The sequence below is a fragment of the Streptopelia decaocto genome (genome assembly GCF_964273445.1).
Source record: "Streptopelia decaocto genome assembly, chromosome: 26".
NCBI classification, from domain to species: Eukaryota; Metazoa; Chordata; class Aves; order Columbiformes; family Columbidae; genus Streptopelia; species Streptopelia decaocto.
The window spans coordinates 2,130,178-2,153,078 of record NC_138681.1 but is presented as its reverse complement, the minus strand read 5'-3'; the positions used below and the strand labels follow the sequence as shown (position 1 = coordinate 2,153,078).

The following is a 22,901-nucleotide window of genomic DNA, read 5'->3' as shown; positions in this document are numbered from 1 at the left end:
CACAGTCTTCGTGAGACGTAATCATAGTATTTATTCAGGAATTAAGTGTGTCTGAAAGCGGCCTAAACTCCCCGTGCAAGAGCCGAGTGGAAGCGGCGCTGAGTCAGACGCCGAGGGATGGGGCTGCAGGAATTGTCACCCATGTCACAAAGCGTGAGGGGGCCGTTGAGCTGGGGCAGGTACTGAAGCAGCAATAGAGGTGTCCCAAAAAACCTTCTTTTTGGAGCAGGACAGCAGCTCCCTCCTTTATTTCTGCCCCCAGCCTGGCTGGGGAACACACACTGAAATTAATTAAAACCATAAAGATCTCCCATTGCACTTTGACTTACTAGGGAACAGCCCATGAGTGTCTTCGCAAGCAGTTATTGCCTCTATATTCTCCTTTTCTGAGCCTCCTAGAAGTCTAATTCTGCCATTTCCCCACCTTTAGCAGGAAGAAAAATATATTAAAATACCTTTATTTAATCACTAAAAGCACGTATAGTGTCCAGAAATCCATAGTGTCCTCGAGCAGCCAGCTGTTCGCTAAACAGCAACTAAACAGCCAAAATACCCATGGAAAAAGATACTTAAAAGTGCTGCATGCCACAAAAGCTGGGGCAGCTAATGGTCCGGGGGGGGGTCAGGTCCAGCTCACGCCTGCACAAGCAGGACCGGGGGGGGCCAAGGGATTTGGGGGGGCCCAAGGGATTTGGGGGGCCCGGGGCTGAGCTCCGAGAGCTCCACACTGGAATGCGGATGCTCAAACGCTGCATGCGGGCAGGAAAACTCCATTGCAAGCAGCAGCTTTCCCTGCACAGAGACACAGAGGGCCAGGAGCACCGGCCCCCCCAGCATCCCCATATCCCGCACCCACCCCCCCTGTTACTTCTTGAAGAACTTCTTGTTGAGGAGGAAAATGAGCAGGTTGACGTTGACTTTGGCCTTATCGAACATCTTCATGACGGCTACGCCCTCGTATTGCAGCTGCAGCAGGTCCTGCGGGAGAGGTGACGGTCACCGCTGCGCCGGGGGGGTCTGTCCCACCCTCGGGAGCCAGCACGGAGCTGGGGCTGCAGCAGGGAGGTGTCCCCAGCTCAAGGCTCCCAGTGCCCCCAAAACCAGGTGTGAAGGCACCACCCACCCCCAGAGCAGCTTCCCCACCTGGTAGTGCAGCTGGAACCGCTCCATGTCGATCCCCATGAACTTGGCTTTCACCTGGAACCTGCCAGATTCCTCGCAGGGGATGATGTCAAAGATCACGTTCCTGAACCTGAAGGGACAGAGGCGCTTGAACCAAAAGCGCCTTCAAGGAGCCCAAAAGCCCCCTCCACATCCCAACCATCCCATGTTCCAGTTGTACCAAACAGCCCCAGCCTGGGGAGGGACAACACCAGGTCCTTGTGCACCCTCCTCCTGGGCTGTTTTGCTCCTCCTGCTCAAGCTCTGCACGGAGCAGGAGTTACATACTGGCTGAGCGGCAGCTCCTCGATCTCCAGCAGCACCCCCTTGTCAAACAGCCGGGCCGCCGTGTAGCGCAGCGCCTGCAGCTTCTTGTTCTTCCCGCTGACCCTTAAAGAGAAGGGACCACATGCTAGAGCCAGACTCCAGCCTCAGACCTCACAACATCCAGATAACAATGAAAAATTTATATATTGCTTAAAAACTATTGGGGGTTTTTTGGTAAGGAAACATACTTGTTGCTGGCCGCCAGGTTGTCGAGACAGGTCTTGATGTACTGGTTGTAATAATCTATTTGCTCCTCGTAAAACAAGGTCTTGGCGTTGAGGCCCTGCAAGGTCTGTCGCAGCTTCAGGAGCTCCTCTCTGCGGTGCTGCCGGTACCGCCGCTGGTTGCGAATGTCCTGGAGGAAACAAAACCATACGAGATAAGCTATACGGCTCACCCAGAGCTTGGTTGAAGCACACGAGCGAGATCTCAGGTGGGTTTAGCGAGGTGACGTCCCAGATCAGTGTCCCCCAGCACACCTTGGCCAACTGGTTGATGAGCTCCTGGTACTGGTGAGCAGAGTCCACCAGCCCCAGGCTCTCCAAGCGCCGCAGGTTGCGGATGATCTTGCGCTTCTTGTCCTCTATGGAGAGCTGGTTGTTGGCGGCCAGCGAGCGGTTGCGTTGCAGCGTGACGGGGGTCTGGGCGTCCCGCAGCGCTCGCCTGCGCATGAGGTGCTCGTGGGAGGCTTCCTGGGGGCGAGACAACATGGGGTGAGCCTGGCACCCTGCTGGAATGGGACAGGAGGAGATGGAGCAGTTAAACCCACCCCCCCACCGCCCCCTGGGGTGATGGAGGAACCCACAGAGACTGGAGCTGGAGGCTGCAGCATCCATCACAGGTCCCCCCCCCTCCACCCTTTTGATATGAGTCTCTCCTAGCCCAAAATATATGCTTTCTAAGAAAAAAAAGAGCCCAGCCCCTGCTGGAACATAAGAACAGTGCCCCAGCCCTCAAGAGGAGCAGGGCAGCGTGTTGCCCGTGGCTTGTTTGCCTTTTCCTTGAGAATTCTTTTAGCTCATCCCAGCAGCAGCCTCGTGCATCCCACCTCGTGCTCCGAGGCCCGTGTCCGCAGGATCTCCGTGAGGGAATCTCCTGCCTGCGACTGGATCACGTCCACCAGCATCTGCTTGGTGCTAGAGACCAGAGAGAGAGAGGTGGAGGGAGGCCCCTCAGGACCATGACCCCCTTCTACCAAAGCAGCACATTACTTAGTTGTCTCCCAAGGTTTTCTTGCCCCCCACGAGCATCCCAACCTCCAAGAGCCCCCCTGGAGCTCCCGGAGCCCGTTCTCACCTCAGCAGCAAGCTCCTGGCATCGCTGTCCTCACTGCTGGTCGCCGGCACCAGCTTGCCGGTGAGGGTGAGGGACATCTCCATTTTGCTGAGGTGCGCGAGTCCCTGCTCGGCGCTGCCGTCCGCCGGGCTGGGAACGCTCTCCCCTGCGAGGGCAGAGAGAGCCCCAGTAGCCACGTGTGGCTCCGGAGGGTTGGCTTCCCCAAGCCCAAAGCAACCCAGCTAGAGCTTCATGCGAGAAAACCATCGGCATCCTCCCCTCCTGCCAGGGTGGGTGGTGAACACAGAGCTCTACCTACCAACAAGGGCCTGGACCGTAGGAAGCTCATCGAGATCTTCCAGCAGCTCGTGCAGGGGGTCTCCGTGCTGCGGAGCGATGGAGTCCTGGTGCTCGAGCAGGAGCTGGATGGTGCAAGGGAGGAGGGTGAGTGGCCAAGGGACACAGAGAAGAATGGGGAGAGAAGGCCAGCTGGAAATAATGCAACAGCCTTCGCGCCCGAGCGGGGACTGCAAAGCTACGAGGTTCGGAGAAGGACAAGCAGTGGAGAACCTGCAGGATCTGGATTATTTCCTTGCTTAAAAGCTAAAAAGGGCCAGGAAAGAGCTGTGCTGGTGGTACAGAGGAGGTGATGAAACACAGCAGGAAGCCCAGGAGGTGAGAGCAGAGGAGATGGTCCCTGCATCTCTGCGGTGGCTTTGACTCCCTTACCTTGTGCGTGTTGATGAGCTCCCCCACTGTGATGTAGATGACTGGTTTGGCCACTGCCACCATCTCCGAGTACTCGTCCACGTTAAACCTCTCTTCTGGCTCCGGGACGCAGCAAGCAGCAGAGATGAACCTCCTGGGAGGGAGGACCTCTGCAGTCAGCCCTTCCATGGCTCCAAACTGCTCTCCCAGCCCAATGCCATCCCAGTGCCCACCTGAACTTGTGGTAGGTGTCCTCCAGGTACCGGTTGACCCCGCAGAGATGCGCGTTCTCCCCGTCAAAGGCCTTGCGGGCGGCTGCGTGCTGCAGCACTTTGGCGATGGAGCCCAGGCTGCGGCGGTGGTCGGGGTGCAGGGTCACCCCGGCCGAGATGTCCACGATGTCAAAGCCATCGGGGGCCACCACTGCCGGGTTCATGAAGCGGTAGTAGAGCAGGTTCCCCACGATCTAGGGCACAAGACAGGTTGGGTGTTCAGGAATAGGCGGCTGGTGCCTGAGGAGGTGGTAGCTGAGCTGTTTTGTCCTTGCATGGCCCGGTGGGACCCTCCGCGAGGGAACAGCGGCACAGAGAACAGCTACCAGGGGCATTTCCTCAGTGGCTCAAGGAAAATATTGACTTGAAGGAGTTTTTCAAGTCAAGGGAATTGACCTTCTGTGGAGGGATCACGTCCCTCCACACATGCATGTGGCCACCAAGTCACGCGGACCCTCCAGCCCCAGGGTACCTTGTCGATCTCCTCCTCGGGCGCCTTGGGGAACTTCTCAGCCAGGGATGTCCTGAGGATTTTGGCCACGTAGCGCATCCCGTAGCTGAGGAGGAGGCAGGGAGAGGTTCCATCAGCACGCGGAGCAGCAACCAGGCTCAGCACCCTGCCCCATCCCTACTCAACACCACACAAGCAGCACCGAGCCCCAGCCTTGGGGTGATGGAGGAACCCACAGAGACTGGAGCTGGAGGCTGCAGCATCCATCACAGGTCCCACCCCCTCCACCCTGCTGCCAGCCCAGGCGTCCCCAGAGCGGCCTTCACCATAGAATGATTTTGGTTGGAAAAGCCCCTCAAGATCATGGAGTCCAACCATAACCCACCCATGTCCTGAGAACCCCACGTCCGTCTGCCCAGCCCTCCAGGGATGGTGACTCCAGCACTGCCCTGGGCAGCCTGTTCAATGCCCCACAGCCCTTTGGGGAAGAAATTGTTCCGAATTCCAACCTCAACCTCCCCTGGAGCAACTTGAGGCCATTTCCTCTGCTCCTGGCGCTTGTTCCTGGGGAGCAGAGCCCGACCCCCCTGGCTCCAAGCTCCTTTCAGGCAGTTCAGAGATCAGAAGGTCTCCCCTCAGCTCCTGTTCTCCAGCTGAACCCCCCAGCTCCCTCAGTCTCCATCACACTTGTGCTCCAGCCCCTCACCAGCTCCGTTCCCTTCTCTCCACTCGCTCCAGCACCTCAAGGCCTGAGCGGCCTAAACCTGAACACAGTTCAGTAACTCAATACTGCAGCAACTACGGGTTGGAAGGACCCCAACTAAGGGGTTGGGAAGCCCCCATCACCCAACCTCCCTTTCCAAGGCCTTGCTGAAGCCGCCTTCAAGCTGACAGTGCTGCACGGACACGTGTACAAACCACTGAGGTACATACGGGATCTTGTCTACAGAAGAGGTGATGGCAGAGACAAACTTGTCCGTCACCGCAAGGAGGTTGCGGATAGAAATATCCAAGCGCCTTCGGACCTCGGTGTGGCTGAGCGCCTGCTCGGGGCTGACCTCGTACGGGAGCTTGCTGTGGATGGAAGACAACGTCTGCATCCCCATCCCATCAACCCTGCGGTCAGGCCAAGCCTCCTTGCCCAGGGCCTGACCTTTTCTGCCCGCTCTGCGACTCGGTTTGGTTGATCCACGCCTTGTAGATGTCCACGGGGTCGGTGCGGATGCTGAGGGTCTTGTCGCGCAGGACCTCCTGCACAGGGCCGCCCAGGATCTGCCGCAGGGCGTTCTGCCCACGCGTGTTGCGGTAGAAGCTGACCACCAGCCGGATCACTGTGGCGTTCCCTGTCAGGATGTCGTGGACGTGGTCCACCTTGGACCTGGGGAGAACAACGGGATGGACGGGAGCAAGGGGATGGACCAGTGTGTTTGTTCCCTAACACAGGAGGCAGCAGCCAGTGGAGACGAGAGAATAGAGTGCACTATCAGCAAGTTTGCTGATGACACTAAGCTGGGAGGAGTGGCTGACACGCCAGAAGGCTGTGCTGCCATCAGAGACCTGGACAGGCTGGAGAGTTGGGCGGGGAATAACCTAATGAAATTTAACAAGTGTAGAGTCCTGCATCTGGGCAGGAACAACCCCAGGTTCCAATATAGGTTGGGAAATTACATATTAGAGAGCAGTGTAGGGGAAAGGGACCTGGGGGTCCTGGGGACAGCAGGGTGACCATGAGCCAGCACCGGGCCCTTGTGGCCAGGAAGCCAATGGGACCTGGGGGGGGTTAGAAGGGGGTGGTCAGTAGGTCAGAGAGGTTCTCCTGCCCCTCTGCTCTGCCCTGGGGAGACCACACCTGGAATCTTGTGTCCAGTTGTGGCCCCTCAGCTCCAGCAGGACAGGGAACTGCTGGAGAGGGTCCAGCGCAGGGCAACAAAGATGCTGCAGGGAGTGGAGCATCTCCCTTATGAAGAAAGGCTGAGGGAGCTGGGGCTCTTTAGTTTGGAGAAGAGGAGACTGAGGGGTGACCTTATTAATGTTTATAAATATCTAAAGGGTGAGTGGCACGAGGATGGAGCCAGGCTCTTCTGGGTGGCAAACAATGATAGGACAAGGGGTAATGGGATCAAGCTGGAACACAAGAGGTTCCACTTAAATTTGAGAAGAAACTTCTTCTCAGTGAGGGTGGCAGAGCCTGAACAGGCTGCCCAGGGGGTTGTGGAGTCTCCTTCTCTGCAGACATTCCAACCCACCTGGACATGTTCCTGTGCGACCTCACCTGGGCGTTCCTGCTCCATGGGGGGATTGCACTGGATGAGCTTTTGAGGTCCCTTCCAATCCCAAACATACTGTGATACTGTGATCCAAGCTGATGCTCCTGGTCCAGCCTTTCCCCAGAACTGTCCCCAAACCAGGGCACCCATGGCCACCCACCTGATCTCCTCCTGCAGTGCTGCTTTGAAGAGCTGGAGCAGCAGATAAGCCTCCCGGGGGTTGGACGCGTAGTTGTAAAGTGTAAAGATCACCGACTCCATGAACTTGGTGGATTTGTTCTGGGGCATCTGGAAGATCAGCCGGGCCAAGTACACAGGCTGGGTCTGCAGGGATGAGGGACACCAAGCTTAACCCCAAGTGTCATGGGGTGGGAGGGGTCCCCACACTGCTCCCCAGCTGCGGGGGACACAGCAGAGCCCCCCCAGTCCCACCTGCAGCAGGTAGAAGAGGTGCTGGTAGGCCTCCAGCTTCTGTCGCTTCTCCTTGCTGAGCGACTTGAGCCCTTTCTGCTTGTCTACGGCCATCATCTCTGAGAGCTGCTCCTTGTTCTTCTTGGTCAGCTTCTTGCAGTGGGAGACGACCTCCTGGAACCACGGGGCAAGCAGAGAGAATCGCAGAGTCATTTTGGTTGAAAAGCCCCTCAGGATCATTGAGTCCAACCATAACACACCCCTGGCATTAACCCATGTCCTGAGAACCTCATGTCCATCTGTCCAATCCTCCAGGGGTGGTGACTCCAGCACTGCCCTGGGCAGCCTGTTCAATGCCCCACAGCCCTTTGGGGAAGAAATTGTTCCTAAATCCAACCTCAACCACTCCTGGTGCCACTTAAGGCCATTTCCTCTCATTCTATCACTTATTATTTGGCAGAAGAGACCAACACCCTCCAAATCCCTTCAACACCTTTAAAAGCAAAGCGGAGAGACGTTCAAGCTGCAATGCCAGAGAGTGGAGAATCAGCTCTGCCTGCCCGAACAGCTCGGCCACTGAAGCGTCTCCTCCTCCCCACCTGCAGTGTGATCCTGTTCTTGACCAGCAGCCCGATCTTGATGTCCATGAGGTCCAGGTCGCTCTCCAGTTGCCGGCTGGCACGGATCCTCTTCACCACCTCCTCCTGCAGCCGCAGCACCTCCGACTCCTCCCAGAAGTCATGCTGGCTCTGCTCCAGCAGGTGGATGAAGCGCCGGACGATGCTGAGCGGTGGGCTCCTTGCGTGGACTGCAGCAAGGCACCATCACTCGTGGGCAAAACTGAGCGGCCACCCCCACCGTGGAGCCTCAGAGCCGCAGCATCTTGCAGAGACACCCTCATCCTCCTCCCCAAAAATGCATCTTGTAACACCAGGAGACACGACAAGGTGTCACCATGCTCTGCAACACCGTCCCAGTCACACTATGTGATGCTGAGAGGCCACCGAGCCTCTGCCACCCTCATGCTTGCCACGGTGACACTGGTGGCCAGCCTGCCGCCACTGCCCCACTGTGCCGGGCCAGCGAGCGCCGAGGCAGCGACCCCATCCCAATTAATTACAGTCACTTCAGAGCAGAGACGAGCGACACTTACCCAGCATCCTGTAATCCCCACGGGCCTTGTTGGCTCGCACAAAAGCCTGGATTTTTATTACAGCTTTAACCTGCCAAAACAAACAAGGGGATGGGGGATGTTTGCCCAAAGCAGCCCGGGAACACCCAGCTGCCCACACCCAGGACAAGGGGGGATTTCAGGGTTTCACCCTCCTTGGCAATCACTTCCCCCCACTTGCTGCATCTCACAGCAACCCCAGAGACGCAACTTCGCTTCCTGCAGCCCCTTTTCCACCCCAAATTACCTTCCCTCTGGGCATCTGGAAGTCCTCGTTGGCTTTTGGTGCAAACAGAGCGGTTTCTCTCTCCTCACTCTTTACAGACCCTGGTAATTCAGCTCCCACACCTACCAGGCACCTTATCCATCCCATTCATCCCCCTGCAAGGACGCGGTTTCTCCCCCCCGCTGTGCCAGAGCGCTCGTGGACAGAGGTCTGACCACAGCACCATCCCCTCCATCCTCCACCTCACGCTCCCAGGAGCCGTTTTGCTCCCTGCTCCATCACTCACGTTCTGCCTGAAGTGCCGCAGCCTCTCCTGGTACCTTTTCCGAGCCCGCCACATCCTCACGCCCGCCTGGATCTGGGAGAGATGTGCGAGCAGTTGGATGCTGGAAGGACTCGCTCGGCCAAAGCAAAAAGGTGGAATAGGGGAAAAAAGCAGGGTTTTCTGCAAGACGTTCCCCACCATCCCGAGCTCTCCCCATTCTCACCCAGCTGCCGTATTCCCCCCCGTTTTCCTCTTTACGGGGTGGGGGGAAACGCCGCGCTCATCACCGAGCACACGGGCGGTGATGTCCAGTGTGGGAACAAAAGGTGAAGAGGAAGAGTCTTCCAAACCTTTATTGCAGCATCTGTGTTGTCCCGCAGGTAACGCAGCCTCTCCTGGTAAGCTCTGCGCTGCTTGAACCCTCGCCAGCAAGCCTGGGAGGGAGAAAAGACACCAGGTATTGACATATGCACAACATGGTTTTTTAAAGACCAACACAGTAAGGGAGGAGAGTGGCCAGCAGGACCAGTGACCGTCCCTGTGCTGGGACCTGGGGAGGCCAAACCGCGAATCCTGGGGGCAGTTTTGGGCCCCTCAGGACAAGGCTCAAAATGGCGGCACCAGAATCACCTCAGGGCTCAAAGTGGCAGCACCAGGGGTGGCGGGATCACCTCCCACCAAGAAAGGCCTTGAGGTGCTGGAGCGAGTGGAGAGAAGGGACCGGAGCTGGTGAGGGGCTGGAGCACAACTGTGATGGAGACTGAGGGACCTGGGGGTTCAGCTGGAGAACAGGAGCTGAGGGGAGACCTTCTGAGCTCTGAACTGCCTGAAAGGAGCTTGGAGCCAGGGGGGTCGGGCTCTGCTCCCCAGGAACAAGCGCCAGGAGCAGAGGAAACGGCCTCAAGTTGCGCCAGGGGAGGTTGAGGTTGGATTTAGGAACAATTTCTTCCCCAAAGGGCTGTGGGGCATTGAACAGGCTGCCCAGGGCAGTGCTGGAGTCACCATCCCTGGAGGGCTGGACAGACGGACATGAGGTTCTCAGGACATGGGGCAGGGACAGGGCTGGGGAACGCTTGGACTCGATGATCCTGAGGAGCTTTTCCAACCAAAATGATTCTACGATAACGCAGGATAGGAAAAGAGAGCAAACCAGCTCCCAGAGCAGCTGCTATGAGAAAACACAAGCCCCATTGCATCCTCTGCAGCACCTTGGCTGAGTTCTGGTTGTTAAATAAACAGAGCAGCACTGGTGCTCCCAAACTCCCAGAGGATTCCGCCAACAGTCGCCCATGGTTTGCACCCCCCCCAAGAGCAGGGACAGCTCCAGCAGCGTCACCTGGATCCTGGTGGCCGCCAGGCGCTGCTCCCGCAGGACGTGCCGTCGTGCCGCGAACTCCCGGCGCACGAGGAAGCCCCGCAGCCGAGCCTGCAGCCGCACCACGAAGGCGACGCTGGACGCCCACAGGCACTCCCGGTCGTGCGCCGCGGTCACTTGAGTGATGATGGACTGTGGGGAACACGACGCACCAAGCTCAGCCCCCGGCGATGGCACCAGCGCCCAGGCAGCCCCGTCCTGCCCGTACCTGGACCTCGTCCCGGCTCAGGTGCGTGGTGTTGGGGGCGCCGTGGCGCGGGCGCTGCCAGCCGCCCTCCAGGCTCTGCAGGCTCAGGTAGAAGTCGGCGCCGTCCGGCAGCCGGTGCCGGACCCAGCCCAGCTGCGCGCTCCCTGCACGGGGAGACAGGGGCTGCAGGGGGTGGGATGATATGGGGGGGTGCTGGGGTGATGATGGATGATATGGAGAGGGGATTGGGATGACAATGATGATATGGGGGGGGGATTGGGATGACAATGATGATATGGGGGGGGGATGACACGGGATGACGACGACGATATGGAGGGGGGGACGACACACGATGATGACGACGACATGGGGGGGGACACGATGACGACGACGACGACATGGGGGGGGACACGATGACGACGACGACGACACGGGGGGGGACACGATGACGACGACGACGACACGGGGGGGGACACGATGACGACGACGACGACACGGGGGGGGACACGATGACGACGACGACGACACGGGGGGGGGACACGATGACGACGACGACGACACGGGGGGGGGGACACGATGACGACGACGACGACACGGGGGGGGGACACGATGACGACGACGACGACACGGGGGGGGGACACGATGACGACGACGACGACATGGGGGGGGGACACGATGACGACGACGACGACATGGGGGGGGACACGATGACGACGACGACGACATGGGGGGGGACACGATGACGACGACGACGACATGGGGGGGGACACGATGACGACGACGACGACATGGGGGGGGAGCGGACACGATAATATGAGGGGGACACAATGATGACGATGATATGGGGGGTGGGGGACACGATGACGATGATATGGTGGGATGCTTGCGGGGGGGGGGCTCGTGCTCCCCAAACAGTGGGGGCAGGGGTACACTCCTGGCTCCTTGAAGAGGGGGAAGGTTTTGCACCCCCCAACCGGTTACCCGCTTGGCTCTTGGTGGCCATGAGAGCCGCCAGCCGGTCCTGGTAGGCGGCGGCACAGGCGCCGAGCACGCCGCGCAGGGACACGGCGGGGTTGAGCAGCACCCGCAGCGTCTGCGCCGCCTTCCCCTCCTTGATGGCCTGGTTGATGGCAGCCATGCCCAGAGCCACTGCGGGAGAAAAGGGGGTCACGTGAGCCCCTTCTTGCCCCCCACACCACTCCCCTCGCTGATGGGGCCAGGACCCAGCACCACTCACTGCTCCGGGCTGCCACCGTGTCCTGGTTGGCCCTGCAGACCCCCTCCTGGATCTCCTCCCACCACAGCTCAGCTCCATCATCCTCTGTGGCCTGCGAGACAGGGGGATACGGAGGGGAAAGATGGGGTCTAGCGAGCTGGGCAGCCCCCAAGAGCTTCAGTCTTGCAGCACATCACCCCTCGAGCACCTTCAGCTTTGCAGTGATGGGGGATGCTGGGGGGGGGTACCAAGTGATGGGGGATGCTGGAGGGGGGGGGGGGGTACCGAGTGATGGGGGATGCTGGAGGGGGGGGGTACCGAGCGATGGGCGACGCTGCGCTGCTGTGGGTACTGAGTGATGGGGGATGCCGGGGGGGGTACCGAGTGATTGGGGATGCTGTGTTGTCAAGGGGGGCTACTGAATCACCGGAGGGGGTTCCACCCCACCTGGGCTTTCAGGCGTCGCGCCTGCACCAGGACATCATGGTAGCGCCGCGCGGTGGGGAGGACGACGCCGGGCAGGGCGGCTGCCGGCAGCAGCAACGCCGCCAGCGTCTTCTCGGGGTCCGGCTGCACCAGCGCCTCGTTGATCAGCCTGACAGCAAGGACACCTGCATGGCATGGAGGGGACGGGGGTTCAGCCCCACCCCAGGAGCACAATAGTGTCACAGCCCAGGGCAGCGCACGTTCCCCTGGTGTCTGATTCAGGATGGTGTCTGATTCAGTGCAACATCTCTCCTGGAAAGTTTGCAGAACACCCTGCTTGACCAACCCCCCCGCCCAGGAGCAGGACTCACGGTCGTTTTCCTCTTGCACTGATGAATTGGTGTTGTTCACACTGTCCTGAATGTCATTCCAGCTCAGGAATTCAGCTCCTGCTTCCCTACATTGGCCTTTCAGCTGCAGTAAGTCCTCAAAATACCTGCAGGAGAGACACAGGGCAGCGGCTGAAAGGAGGTTGGAGCCAAGAAGGGATGTGGTTTGGGCTCTTCTCCCAAGAAAGAAGTGACAGGAGAGGAAACAGCCTCAAGTTGCACCAGGGGAGGTTGAGGTTGGATTTAGGAACAATTTCTTCCCCAAAGGGCTGTGGGGCATTGAACAGGCTGCCCAGGGCAGTGCTGGAGTCACCATCCCTGGAGGGCTGGACAGACGGACATGAGGTTCTCAGGACATGGGGCAGGGACAGGGTGGGGGACAGTTGGACTCCATGATCTTGATGGGTTTTTCCAACCATGATTCTCTGATTTTAGGCAGGAACGGCACCTGCCAGAGCTGCTACCTTGCTTTTCCAAAGGGAAAGGGTAAGGCACAGGGCGGCAACGCTGCTGAAACAAACCTGCACGACGCCCAGGCCCCCTGGCCGCCCCTTCCCAAGGGACTGTTCCCCCCCAGCCACCCCGAACACCAAGACCGGCATCCTCACCTCTGCGCGTTCGCATCCTCCACCGCCGCCAGGCCCAGGGCAGGGCTGGCCAGGCTGCTCCAGAGCCCGCGGGCGTCCCTGGCATCCAAGGCTCGGTTAACCAGCGCCACGGCCGAAAGCATCTCCACAGCCACATAGAGCTCCTCCTGCCCCAGCTCGCCCTGCACAGCGTGGGCAGAAACACTGACACCTGTGCCCCCACCCTCCAGCCCCAGCATCCCCCCCCAGATGTACAGGACCACCCCCATCCTCACACCGATCCCTCCGCACCCCAGGGTCCCCAGCGAGTTCTCACCTGCGGGTGCTGGCGCTGCAGCAGGGCCAGCTGGTGCTGGTACAGGGGGGCGGCCGGGGGGTGCACGACCGGCAGCTGCGCCGCAGGGTCCATCAGCGCTTCCAGCGTTTGTGCCGCTGCCCCTCGGCGGATGGCGGCGTTGATGCGGCCGACAGCTCGCAGCACTGCGGGGGAGCCCGGGGTGAGCGGGCACGGGGTGGCCGTGCCCCCTCCCCACTGGGGTGCCTTGTCCCAGCTGCTAACAGGAGCAGCAGCTCCAGGGGCTGCTCTGGGCAGCAAAAGCTGCCACAAGCCCAGTGTCCATCACGGTCAACTCACTGGCTCGCTCCTCATTGCCCCTCTTGTTGGCCACCAGGATCCCGGCCACCAGCTCCTCCTGCTCCAGCAGCTCCACGTAGCCCAGATCCTGCAGAGAAAGGGGCTTCGTAGAATCATTTTGGTTGGAAAAGCCCCTCAAGATCATGGAGTCCAACCATCCCCCACCCCTGTCCCTGCCCCATGTCCTGAGAACCTCATGTCCGTCTGTCCAGCCCTCCAGGGATGGTGACTCCAGCACTGCCCTGGGCAGCCTGTTCAATGCCCCACAGCCCTTTGGGGAAGAAATTGTTCCTAAATCCAACCTCACCCTCCCCTGGCGCAACTTGAGGCCGTTTCCTCTGCTCCTGGCGCTTGTTCCTGGGGAGCAGAGCCCGACCCCCCCTGGCTCCAAGCTCCTTTCAGGCAGTTCAGAGCTCAGAAGGTCTCCCCTCAGCTCCTGTTCTCCAGCTGAACCCCCCAGCTCCCTCAGCCGCTCCATCACACTTGTGCTCCAGCCCCTCATCAGCTCCATTCCCTTCTCTCCACTCTCTCCAGCACCTCAAGTTCTCTCTTGTCCTGAGGAGCCCAAAACTGCCACAGGCTCCCCAGCCCCTACCAGCGCCTTCTGCTCCCGGTCGGCGCTGAGCTGCTCCAGGTACCGCTCCAGGTTGTCGCGCTGGAGGTGGCGCAGGGCCAGGACGGGGTCCTGCAGTGCGCGGAGCAGCCCCGGCGCGTCCTGTTTCTCCAGGGCATCATCCACGTCCTCCAGAGCCCCGAGCACTGGGAAGGAGACCAGTTCACACCCAGAGGAGGCGAGCGGGTGAGCCACCCCACAGCCCCAGGGAGCAAAGGGAGCTACAGTTGATGCCATCATACCAATAGTTGTAATTTCCCCTTGGAAATACACCCCCAGCCCCGCTCCCCACGGGGTCTGAAGCTGCCCTGAGCACATGGCTCCTTCCTGCTGTGCCCCCCGCCCCGGGCAGGCTCTCTCCTGCAGCCTGGGGTACCCCAATCCCACCAATAAGCTCTGGAGACACCCCAAAAGGGAAGACGTTTGTTCGCTCACCATTCACTTTGTTGATGTTCCCTTGGATTTCAGCCTGGGTCAGACACCGGTCGTAGATGTCCTCTCCCTCCGGGATCCCCTGCAGGTACTGCAGAGGGACACCCCACCCTGAGCTTTCCACCCAAGCGCACCCCAAAACCACACAGGGGGGGGTCCCTGGCAGATGCCAACACTTATTTCCCAAGCCCTGGATCAACCAGTCCCCGAAAACAAATGATTTCCCTCCCACTTCCCCCATCTTGTGACCAGCACAAGAGCTCCCAGGCTGCGTTTTACCCACTACGCGGGGGGACGGTCTCTGACCAAGTGACACCCCCAGCTGGAAGCACCCACCAGCACATCACTGAAGGGGCTGCTCCTCTCCCAGTCCCCCAGGACCCTCCTCACCCTGTTCCTGGCATTGCTGCCCTTCTCCAGCTTGGCGCGGTGGAGCACGTCCTGGTAGGCGCCCGCCAGCGCCGGGCGCAGGTCGAGGAGCATGGCGCTGGGGTTGCGCAGGGCGGCCAGCGTCTCCGGCACCACCCCGCGCTCCACCGCTTCGTTGATGGCCAGAACCGCAGCGTGGACTGGGGGAGAGAGGGAAGGACGTGAGTGAGAGGGGCCACGATGGACCAGCCGCTACGTCCCTGTGCGCAGTGGGACAAGTCACAACACGCACGATGGTGGCAACCGCCCTTCTCAATGAGCAAACTGCGGTCTCCAGCGCCTGGGAGGCATTGGTGTTCCTACAGTAGCTAATGTGAAACATGGGTGCTGCTGGCTGGGGGGGCCGTGCCAGCCCCTGCAACCACACACGGGGCTGGGGGAGCAACCAGGTGCCTCCACTGTATCCCAGAGCACAGAATCACAGAATTGTTTTGGTTGGAAAAGCCCCTCAGGATAGAGAGTCCGACCGTTCCCCGCCCCGTCCCTGCCCCATGTCCTGAGAACCTCATCTCCGTCTGTCCAGCCCTCCAGGGATGTGACTCCAGCACTGCCCTGGGCAGCCTGTTCAATGCCCCACAGCCCTTTGGGGAAGAAATTGTTCCGAAATCCAACCTCAACCTCCCCTGGCGCAACTTGAGGCCGTTTCCTCTGCTCCTGGCGCTTGTTCCTGGGGAGCAGAGCCCGACCCCCCTGGCTCCAAGCTCCTTTCAGGCAGTTCAGAGATCAGAAGGTCTCCCCTCAGCTCCTGTTCTCCAGCTGAACCCCCCAGCTCCCTCAGCCGCTCCATCACACTTGTGCTCCAGCCCCTCACCAGCTCCGGTCCCTTCTCTCCACTCGCTCCAGCACCTCAAGGCCTTTCTTGGTGTGAGGAGCCCAAAACTGCCCCCAGGATTTGAGGTGCATCCTCCCCAGGTTCCAGCACAGGGACGGTCACTGCACTGGACCTGCTGGCCACACCAGTGCTGCTACCAGCCAGGATGCTGGTGGCCACTGGGCACACTGCATTCATTCCCCAGAGCATCATGCAGTTTGCTGGGCTCAGATTTGACATGTGGGGGCTGAGCCAAGATCCTGCCCAGCGCCGCTCCCTCCCTGGGCACCATCACCTGCTGCTTCATCCACCGAGAGCTCGTTGGCCAAAATGCCGCCGATCTTGCTGAAGGCGGGCAGCTGCAGGCCGTACTTCTCCAGCTCCCGCTTCATGTTGGTGATCTCCTCCTCTAGAGCAGAACATAGAGGTGTCACCATCACCGGGGCCCAACCCGGGAGTGGGGGCGGCAGCAGAGCCCCCATTCCTCCACCAAATCACAGCAAACACCCACCCACCCAAGCGTCACCCAGGCAGCTTTGGGAAAGCTTGGCCAAGGTCTTCATTCCCCACACCCCTCCCACCGCAGGGACCCCGGCACGCTGTTGGTACCACACCGGTTCCCCCGCGGCGCCGTACCCGTGAAATCCACCTTCCCGTACAGGTCCTGGATCTGAGGAGCCAGCCCCAGCTTGAAGAGGTACAAGCTGAAAGATGAAGCAGACACACCATGAGCGTGCAGTCACTTGTTTCTCCCTCCAGAAGCTTCTGCAACAGCCGAGGGCATCGCGGTGACACCACCGAAGGGCTCCTGAGCGCCAACATGAATCACGCCAGGTTTTGGCACCGGTGCCGAGCCAGGGACCCCACCTGAGCGCGTGGATGCAATAGACCACCCGGGGCATGTTCTTCTTGTCGTAGATGTCGGTGGTCTCTGGGTGGAAGATCTGTGAACAAAACAGACACAGCTCAGGTGGAGACACCACCAGGATGGTCCGTGGGGAGGACGGTGTCCCAGGGGGAGGGGACGGAGATGAAGCCCCCCCTGCAACGCCAGCTCCCCCCGCAAGCCGAGCTGGTGCTGCGCAGCCCCGGCACTGCCACAAAGGGAAAAGCCTGGGGGGAGCGGAGGGGACACGTTACCGAGGGAAGCCCCACGTGGCTCATGGCGTCACGCCAGTAGTTGATGTTGTCCGTGTGCCGAAAGTGCAGCCCGGCTGCCTGCAAGAGAAGAAGCTGGAATCAGGTTGAACCCCACGTTCCGTTCATGGGGCTCCCCCTCTCCCTCAACCCCCCCAGCTTAGAGATAGAAGCAAAGCCTGTGACCTCCCCACCCTGGGCAGCCCTCCTCAATTAAATTATCCCGTAATTGCAATCAGTATGTCCCATTACCACTTTGCATTCAGCAGTGATGGAAAGGTCGCTAGGATTTTTGGGGTACGCACCCCCCGCTTGGAGCCGTCGTACCTTGTAACGCGTCTGCTCGCGGTCGTAGATCTTCTTCAGGGGGACCACGGTGGGGGCGAAGCAGTGGCCCAGCTTGGCCAGGACCACCCCGTTGCGCAGGGTCTCCTCCAGCTCCGTGGGGGGGGGCAGCTCCTCGCTCAGACAGGTCTCCATCCAGCTGGCAGGGTGGAGATGGGGACGTCATGGACCCCCACCCAGACACCCTGGGTGGGAAAAGCAGCACCCGAAGGAGACACGCTGCCCCCCCCACCCCCATCAACCCCCCCACGGCAGGGAGAGGTCATCCCCCACCCCTGTGCCGCAGGGTTGATCAAGCAGGTGTTTCTCAGTTTGGGTGCAACAGGATGAGCACCCCCCCAAAAAACAACCCCCAAAACCAGTTCTCTGTGTCAGTGCAGTTCCTGACTGGATTCTTCCTTCTTGCTTTTTTTGCAAGTCTCAGTATCTCATGTAGTCTTAGAATCATAGAATCATTTAAGTTGGAAAACACCTTTAAGATCAAGCCCAACCGTAAAACGAACACTGCCAAGCCCAACACTAAACCATGTTCCTAAGTGCTAAACCTACCCATCTCTTAAACACCTTTAGGGATGGTGGGTCCCACCACTTCCCTGGGCAGTCTGTTTCAATTCTTGACAGGAGTTTCAGTGAAGAAGTTGTTCCTAATATCCAATCTAAACCTCCCCTGGCTAAACTTGAGGCCATTTCCTCCTGTTGTATCACTTCTTACTTCGGAGAATAAATGGAAACAAGAAACCCACCTCACTAGGATATGGCTTTTGATAAATGCAAGGTAGCTCCCCCTTCAGGGGCAAGGTGGCCGAATTAATGTATGTTTACTTGCCAATAAGATGTAATGAGTGAGCTGGTCTGTTTAGCTCCCCATGCTGTTGCCAGCTTTTGATGGAAGAGATATGGAAACCCTGTGATTTATTTTACACATATACAATGTGATATTTAGGACTAGCAAGGACATGTTAAATATTAATACTTATTGATAAAAATGGGTTTTGAACTGGAGAATGAGATACATAGGAACTTAAAAGTTTCACCTGTAATAACTGCATCACTGGCATCCACGTTTTTTATTTGCTTACTGAGTAGTTTAGAGTTCACAGAAGCTACAAGTAAAACTAAAGGAGGTGATGTCTCTGCTTTATATTGAGCATAAATTAAATGGATTCAAAGTATTTTGCCCACAATCCTAGTCTTAAGATTTGTCTGAAATTCAGAGATATTCTGACTTCTATCATGAACGGCCCTTCGGAGTTGGTTTTGGGGGGTGTTTTTTGGGCGGCAGCGGCAGGCGGGATGTCACAGCTTTATCCCCTTCCCCCCTGCCTTGCACTCCCTTTCCCCCCCCCAAATTTCAGCCTGAAGGCAGATGCCCCCCCAGACCCAGCCTCACCGCTTGGCTTCCTCCAGGCGACACAGATACTGGTAGGCGATGTTCTGCCGCCTCTCCTCGTCCATCTCCTCGGCGGTGCGGCGCTCATCTGTGCGGTGACGGGGGGGACATCAGCACCCCGGTTTTGGCACCCGGCAGCACCCCCACCAGACACATCCCCAATATCTGTCCCTCCAGCTTGTCCCCAGCTGCCTCAGGCCCCACCACTGTCCCCCCTCCAGCCAGTCCCCCAGATCTGCACCCCCTGACCCTCCTGTACCCCCACACCCACCTGCACCCCCAAACTTGCCTGTACCCACATTGACCTGCACCCCAACCCTCCTGTCCCCCCACACCCACCTACACCCCCAGACCTGTCCACCCCCACACTGACCTGCACCCCAACCCTCCTGTCCCCCCACAACCACCTGCACCCCCAAACTTGCCTGTACCCACACTGACCTGCACCCCGACCCTCCTGTCCCTCCCACACCCACCTGCACCCCCAAACTTGCCTGTACCCACACTGACCTGCACCCCAACCCTCCTGTACCCCCACACCCACCTGCACCCCCAGACCTGTCCACCCCCACATTGACCTGCACCCCGACCCTCCTGTACCCCCAGACCTGCCTGTCCCCCAGACCCTTCACACACCCCCCTGTACCCCTCCCCCTCCTGTCCTCCCACACCCCCCTGTGCCCCCAGACCTGCCCACCCCCACATTGACCTGCACCCCTGACCCTCCTGTACCCCCAGATCTGTCTGCCCCCACATTGACCTGCACCCCTGACCCTCCTGTGCCCCCACATCCCTGTGCTCCCCCAGACCTGCCTGTCCCCCCACACCCACCTGAACCCCCACACTCCTGCCTCCCCCACCACCCACCTGCACCCCCAGACCTGCCCACCCCCAAATTGACCTGTACCCCCGACCCTCCTGTACCCACAGACCCACCTGCACCCCCAGACCCGCTTGTCCCCCCACACCCACCTGCACCCCCAGACCTGTCCACATGCACACTGACCTGCACCCCCACCCCTCCTGTCCCCTAGACCCACCTGCACCCCCAGACCCTCCACACACCCCCCCGCACCCCTGGACCTGCCCATCCCCACACTGACCTGCACCCCGACCCTCCTGTATCCCCCCACCCACCTGCACCCCCAAATCTGCCTGTTGGCCCACACACACTTGTCCCCACAGCCCCCTACGCCCCCAGACCTGCCTGTCCCCCCCACATTGACCTGCACCCCCAGACCTGCCTGTCCCCCCCACATTGACCTGCACCCCCAGACCTGCCTGTCCCCCCCACATTGACCTGCACCCCCAGACCTGCCTGTCCCCCCCACATTGACCTGCACCCCCACACCTGCCTGTCCCCCCCGACATTGACCTGCACCCCCAGACCTGCCTGTCCCCCCCACATTGACCTGCACCCCCACACCTGCCTGTCCCCCCCACACTGACCTGCACCCCCAGACCTGCCTGTCCCCCCACATTGACCTGCACCCCCAGACCTGCCTGTCCCCCCCACATTGACCTGCACCCCCACACCTGCCTGTCCCCCCCACACTGACCTGCACCCCCACACCTGCCTGTCCCCCCCACATTGACCTGCACCCCCACACCTGCCTGTCCCCCCCACACTGACCTGCACCCCCAGACCTGCCTGTCCCCCCCACATTGACCTGCACCCCCAGACCTGCCTGTCCCCCTCACATTGACCTGCACCCCCACACCTGCCTGTCCCCCCCACATTGACCTGCACCCCCACACCTGCCTGTCCCCCCCACACTGACCTGCACCCCCAGACCTGCCTGTCCCCCCCACATTGACCTGCACCCCCACACCTGCCTGTCCCCCCCACATTGACCTGCACCCCCACACCTGCCTGTCCCCCCCACACGGACCTGCACCCCCAGACCTGCCTGTCCCCCCCACACGGACCTGCACCCCCAGACCTGCCTGTCCCCCCCACACTGACCTGCACCCCCAGACCTGCCTGTCCCCCCCACATTGACCTGCACCCCCACACCTGCCTGTCCCCCCCACACGGACCTGCACCCCCAGACCTGCCTGTCCCCCCCACATTGACCTGCACCCCCACACCTGCCTGTCCCCCCCACACTGACCTGCACCCCCACACCTGCCTGTCCCCCCCACACTGACCTGCACCCCCAGACCTGCCTGTCCCCCCCCGACATTGACCTGCACCCCCACACCTGCCTGTCCCCCCCACATTGACCTGCACCCCCACACCTGCCTGTCCCCCCACATTGACCTGCACCCCCACACCTGCCTGTCCCCCCCACATTGACCTGCACCCCCACACCTGCCTGTCCCCCCACACTGACCTGCACCCCCAGACCTGCCTGTCCCCCCACACTGACCTGCACCCCCAGACCTGCCTGTCCCCCCCACATTGACCTGCACCCCCACACCTGCCTGTCCCCCCACACTGACCTGCACCCCCAGACCTGCCTGTCCCCCCCACATTGACCTGCACCCCCAGACCTGCCTGTCCCCCCCACATTGACCTGCACCCCCAGACCTGCCTGTCCCCCCCACATTGACCTGCACCCCCACACCTGCCTGTCCCCCCACATTGACCTGCACCCCCACACCTGCCTGTCCCCCCCACATTGACCTGCACCCCCAAGACCTGCCTGTCCCCCCCACAGGGACCTGCACCCCCACACCTGCCTGTCCCCCCCACACGGACCTGCACCCCCACACCTGCCTGTCCCCCCCACATTGACCTGCACCCCCACACCTGCCTGTCCCCCCCACACTGACCTGCACCCCCACACCTGCCTGTCCCCCCCACATTGACCTGCACCCCCACACCTGCCTGTCCCCCCCCCGACATTGACCTGCACCCCCACACCTGCCTGTCCCCCCCACATTGACCTGCACCCCCAGACCTGCCTGTCCCCCCCACATTGACCTGCACCCCCACACCTGCCTGTCCCCCCCACATTGACCTGCACCCCCACACCTGCCTGTCCCCCCCACACTGACCTGCACCCCCAGACCTGCCTGTCCCCCCCACATTGACCTGCACCCCCACACCTGCCTGTCCCCCCCCCCGACATTGACCTGCACCCCCAGACCTGCCTGTCCCCCCCACATTGACCTGCACCCCCAGACCTGCCTGTCCCCCCCACACTGACCTGCACCCCCACACCTGCCTGTCCCCCCCACATTGACCTGCACCCCCAGACCTGCCTGTCCCCCCCACACTGACCTGCACCCCCACACCTGCCTGTCCCCCCCACATTGACCTGCACCCCCACACCTGCCTGTCCCCCCACACTGACCTGCACCCCCAGACCTGCCTGTCCCCCCCACACTGACCTGCACCCCCAGACCTGCCTGTCCCCCCCACACTGACCTGCACCCCCACACCTGCCTGTCCCCCCCACATTGACCTGCACCCCCAGACCTGCCTGTCCCCCCCACACTGACCTGCACCCCCACACCTGCCTGTCCCCCCCACATTGACCTGCACCCCCACACCTGCCTGTCCCCCCACACTGACCTGCACCCCCAGACCTGCCTGTCCCCCCACAGGGACCTGCACCCCCAGACCTGCCTGTCCCCCCCACACTGACCTGCACCCCCAGACCTGCCTGTCCCCCCCACACTGACCTGCACCCCCACACCTGCCTGTCCCCCCACACTGACCTGCACCCCCAGACCTGCCTGTCCCCCCCACATTGACCTGCACCCCCAGACCTGCCTGTCCCCCCCACATTGACCTGCACCCCCACACCTGCCTGTCCCCCCCACACTGACCTGCACCCCCAGACCTGCCTGTCCCCCCCACATTGACCTGCACCCCCACACCTGCCTGTCCCCCCCACATTGACCTGCACCCCCACACCTGCCTGTCCCCCCCCGACATTGACCTGCACCCCCACACCTGCCTGTCCACCCCACACTGACCTGCACCCCCACACCTGCCTGTCCCCCCACATTGACCTGCACCCCCACACCTGCCTGTCCACCCCACACTGACCTGCACCCCCACACCTGCCTGTCCCCCCACACTGACCTGCACCCCCAGACCTGCCTGTCCCCCCCACATTGACCTGCACCCCCAGACCTGCCTGTCCCCCCCACATTGACCTGCACCCCCACACCTGCCTGTCCCCCCACAGGGACCTGCACCCCCAGACCTGCCTGTCCCCCCACAGGGACCTGCACTCCCGACCCCCCGGTACCCATAGACCCACCCGCACCCCCAGACGTGTGCACCCCCACATTAACCTGCACCCCCGACCCTCCTGTCCCCCGGGGGGCAGCCCCCGCCCGGCCCGGTCACTCACAGCGCCCCGTTCCCGCTCCGTCCATGGCTGCGGCTGCGGCTGCGGCTGCGGCGGCTCCACCCGCGATTTGAATCTCCCGCCGC

At 60.9% G+C, this 22,901-nt stretch overlaps 3 protein-coding genes across 3 annotated transcripts in view; 2 read left to right on the top strand and 1 right to left on the bottom strand.

Annotated features, from left to right (window-relative positions):
* The window catches only part of CRABP2 (cellular retinoic acid binding protein 2), a 355,112-nt gene that overhangs the window by 246,526 nt on the left and 85,685 nt on the right, over positions 1-22,901 (top strand). The window lies entirely within an intron of this gene.
* LAMTOR2 (late endosomal/lysosomal adaptor, MAPK and MTOR activator 2) overlaps positions 1-22,901 on the top strand; it is a 74,894-nt gene that overhangs the window by 13,132 nt on the left and 38,861 nt on the right. The window lies entirely within an intron of this gene.
* Positions 12-22,855, bottom strand: IQGAP3 (IQ motif containing GTPase activating protein 3). The gene is made up of 38 exons (XM_082073389.1): positions 22,819-22,855; positions 18,506-18,593; positions 17,098-17,254; positions 16,774-16,851; positions 16,501-16,577; positions 16,270-16,337; positions 15,929-16,042; positions 14,784-14,962; positions 14,397-14,484; positions 13,944-14,107; positions 13,349-13,436; positions 13,031-13,194; positions 12,736-12,896; positions 12,110-12,234; positions 11,760-11,923; positions 11,334-11,424; positions 11,078-11,245; positions 10,118-10,260; positions 9,871-10,041; positions 8,885-8,968; positions 8,556-8,627; positions 8,026-8,095; positions 7,472-7,680; positions 6,894-7,046; positions 6,622-6,785; positions 5,348-5,572; positions 5,128-5,268; positions 4,216-4,300; positions 3,705-3,937; positions 3,493-3,625; positions 3,083-3,185; positions 2,785-2,929; positions 2,537-2,624; positions 1,968-2,180; positions 1,677-1,843; positions 1,450-1,551; positions 1,144-1,252; positions 12-978 (listed from the first exon to the last, which is right to left on the bottom strand). Exons 1-38 carry the CDS (start codon positions 22,841-22,843, stop codon positions 865-867), a joined length of 4,923 nt encoding a protein of 1,640 aa, XP_081929515.1. The 5' UTR covers positions 22,844-22,855; the 3' UTR covers positions 12-864.

Coding starts and splice junctions, on each gene's coding strand:
- IQGAP3 (XM_082073389.1), bottom strand. CDS start 22,843: ATGGACGGAGCGGGAACGGGGCGCT. Junction 16,852..17,097: donor GCGAGCAGACGCGTTACAAG/GTACGACGGCTC, acceptor CTTCTCTTGCAG/GCAGCCGGGCTGCACTTTCG. Junction 14,485..14,783: donor GCAGCAATGCCAGGAACAGG/GTGAGGAGGGTC, acceptor GTCCCTCTGCAG/TACCTGCAGGGGATCCCGGA.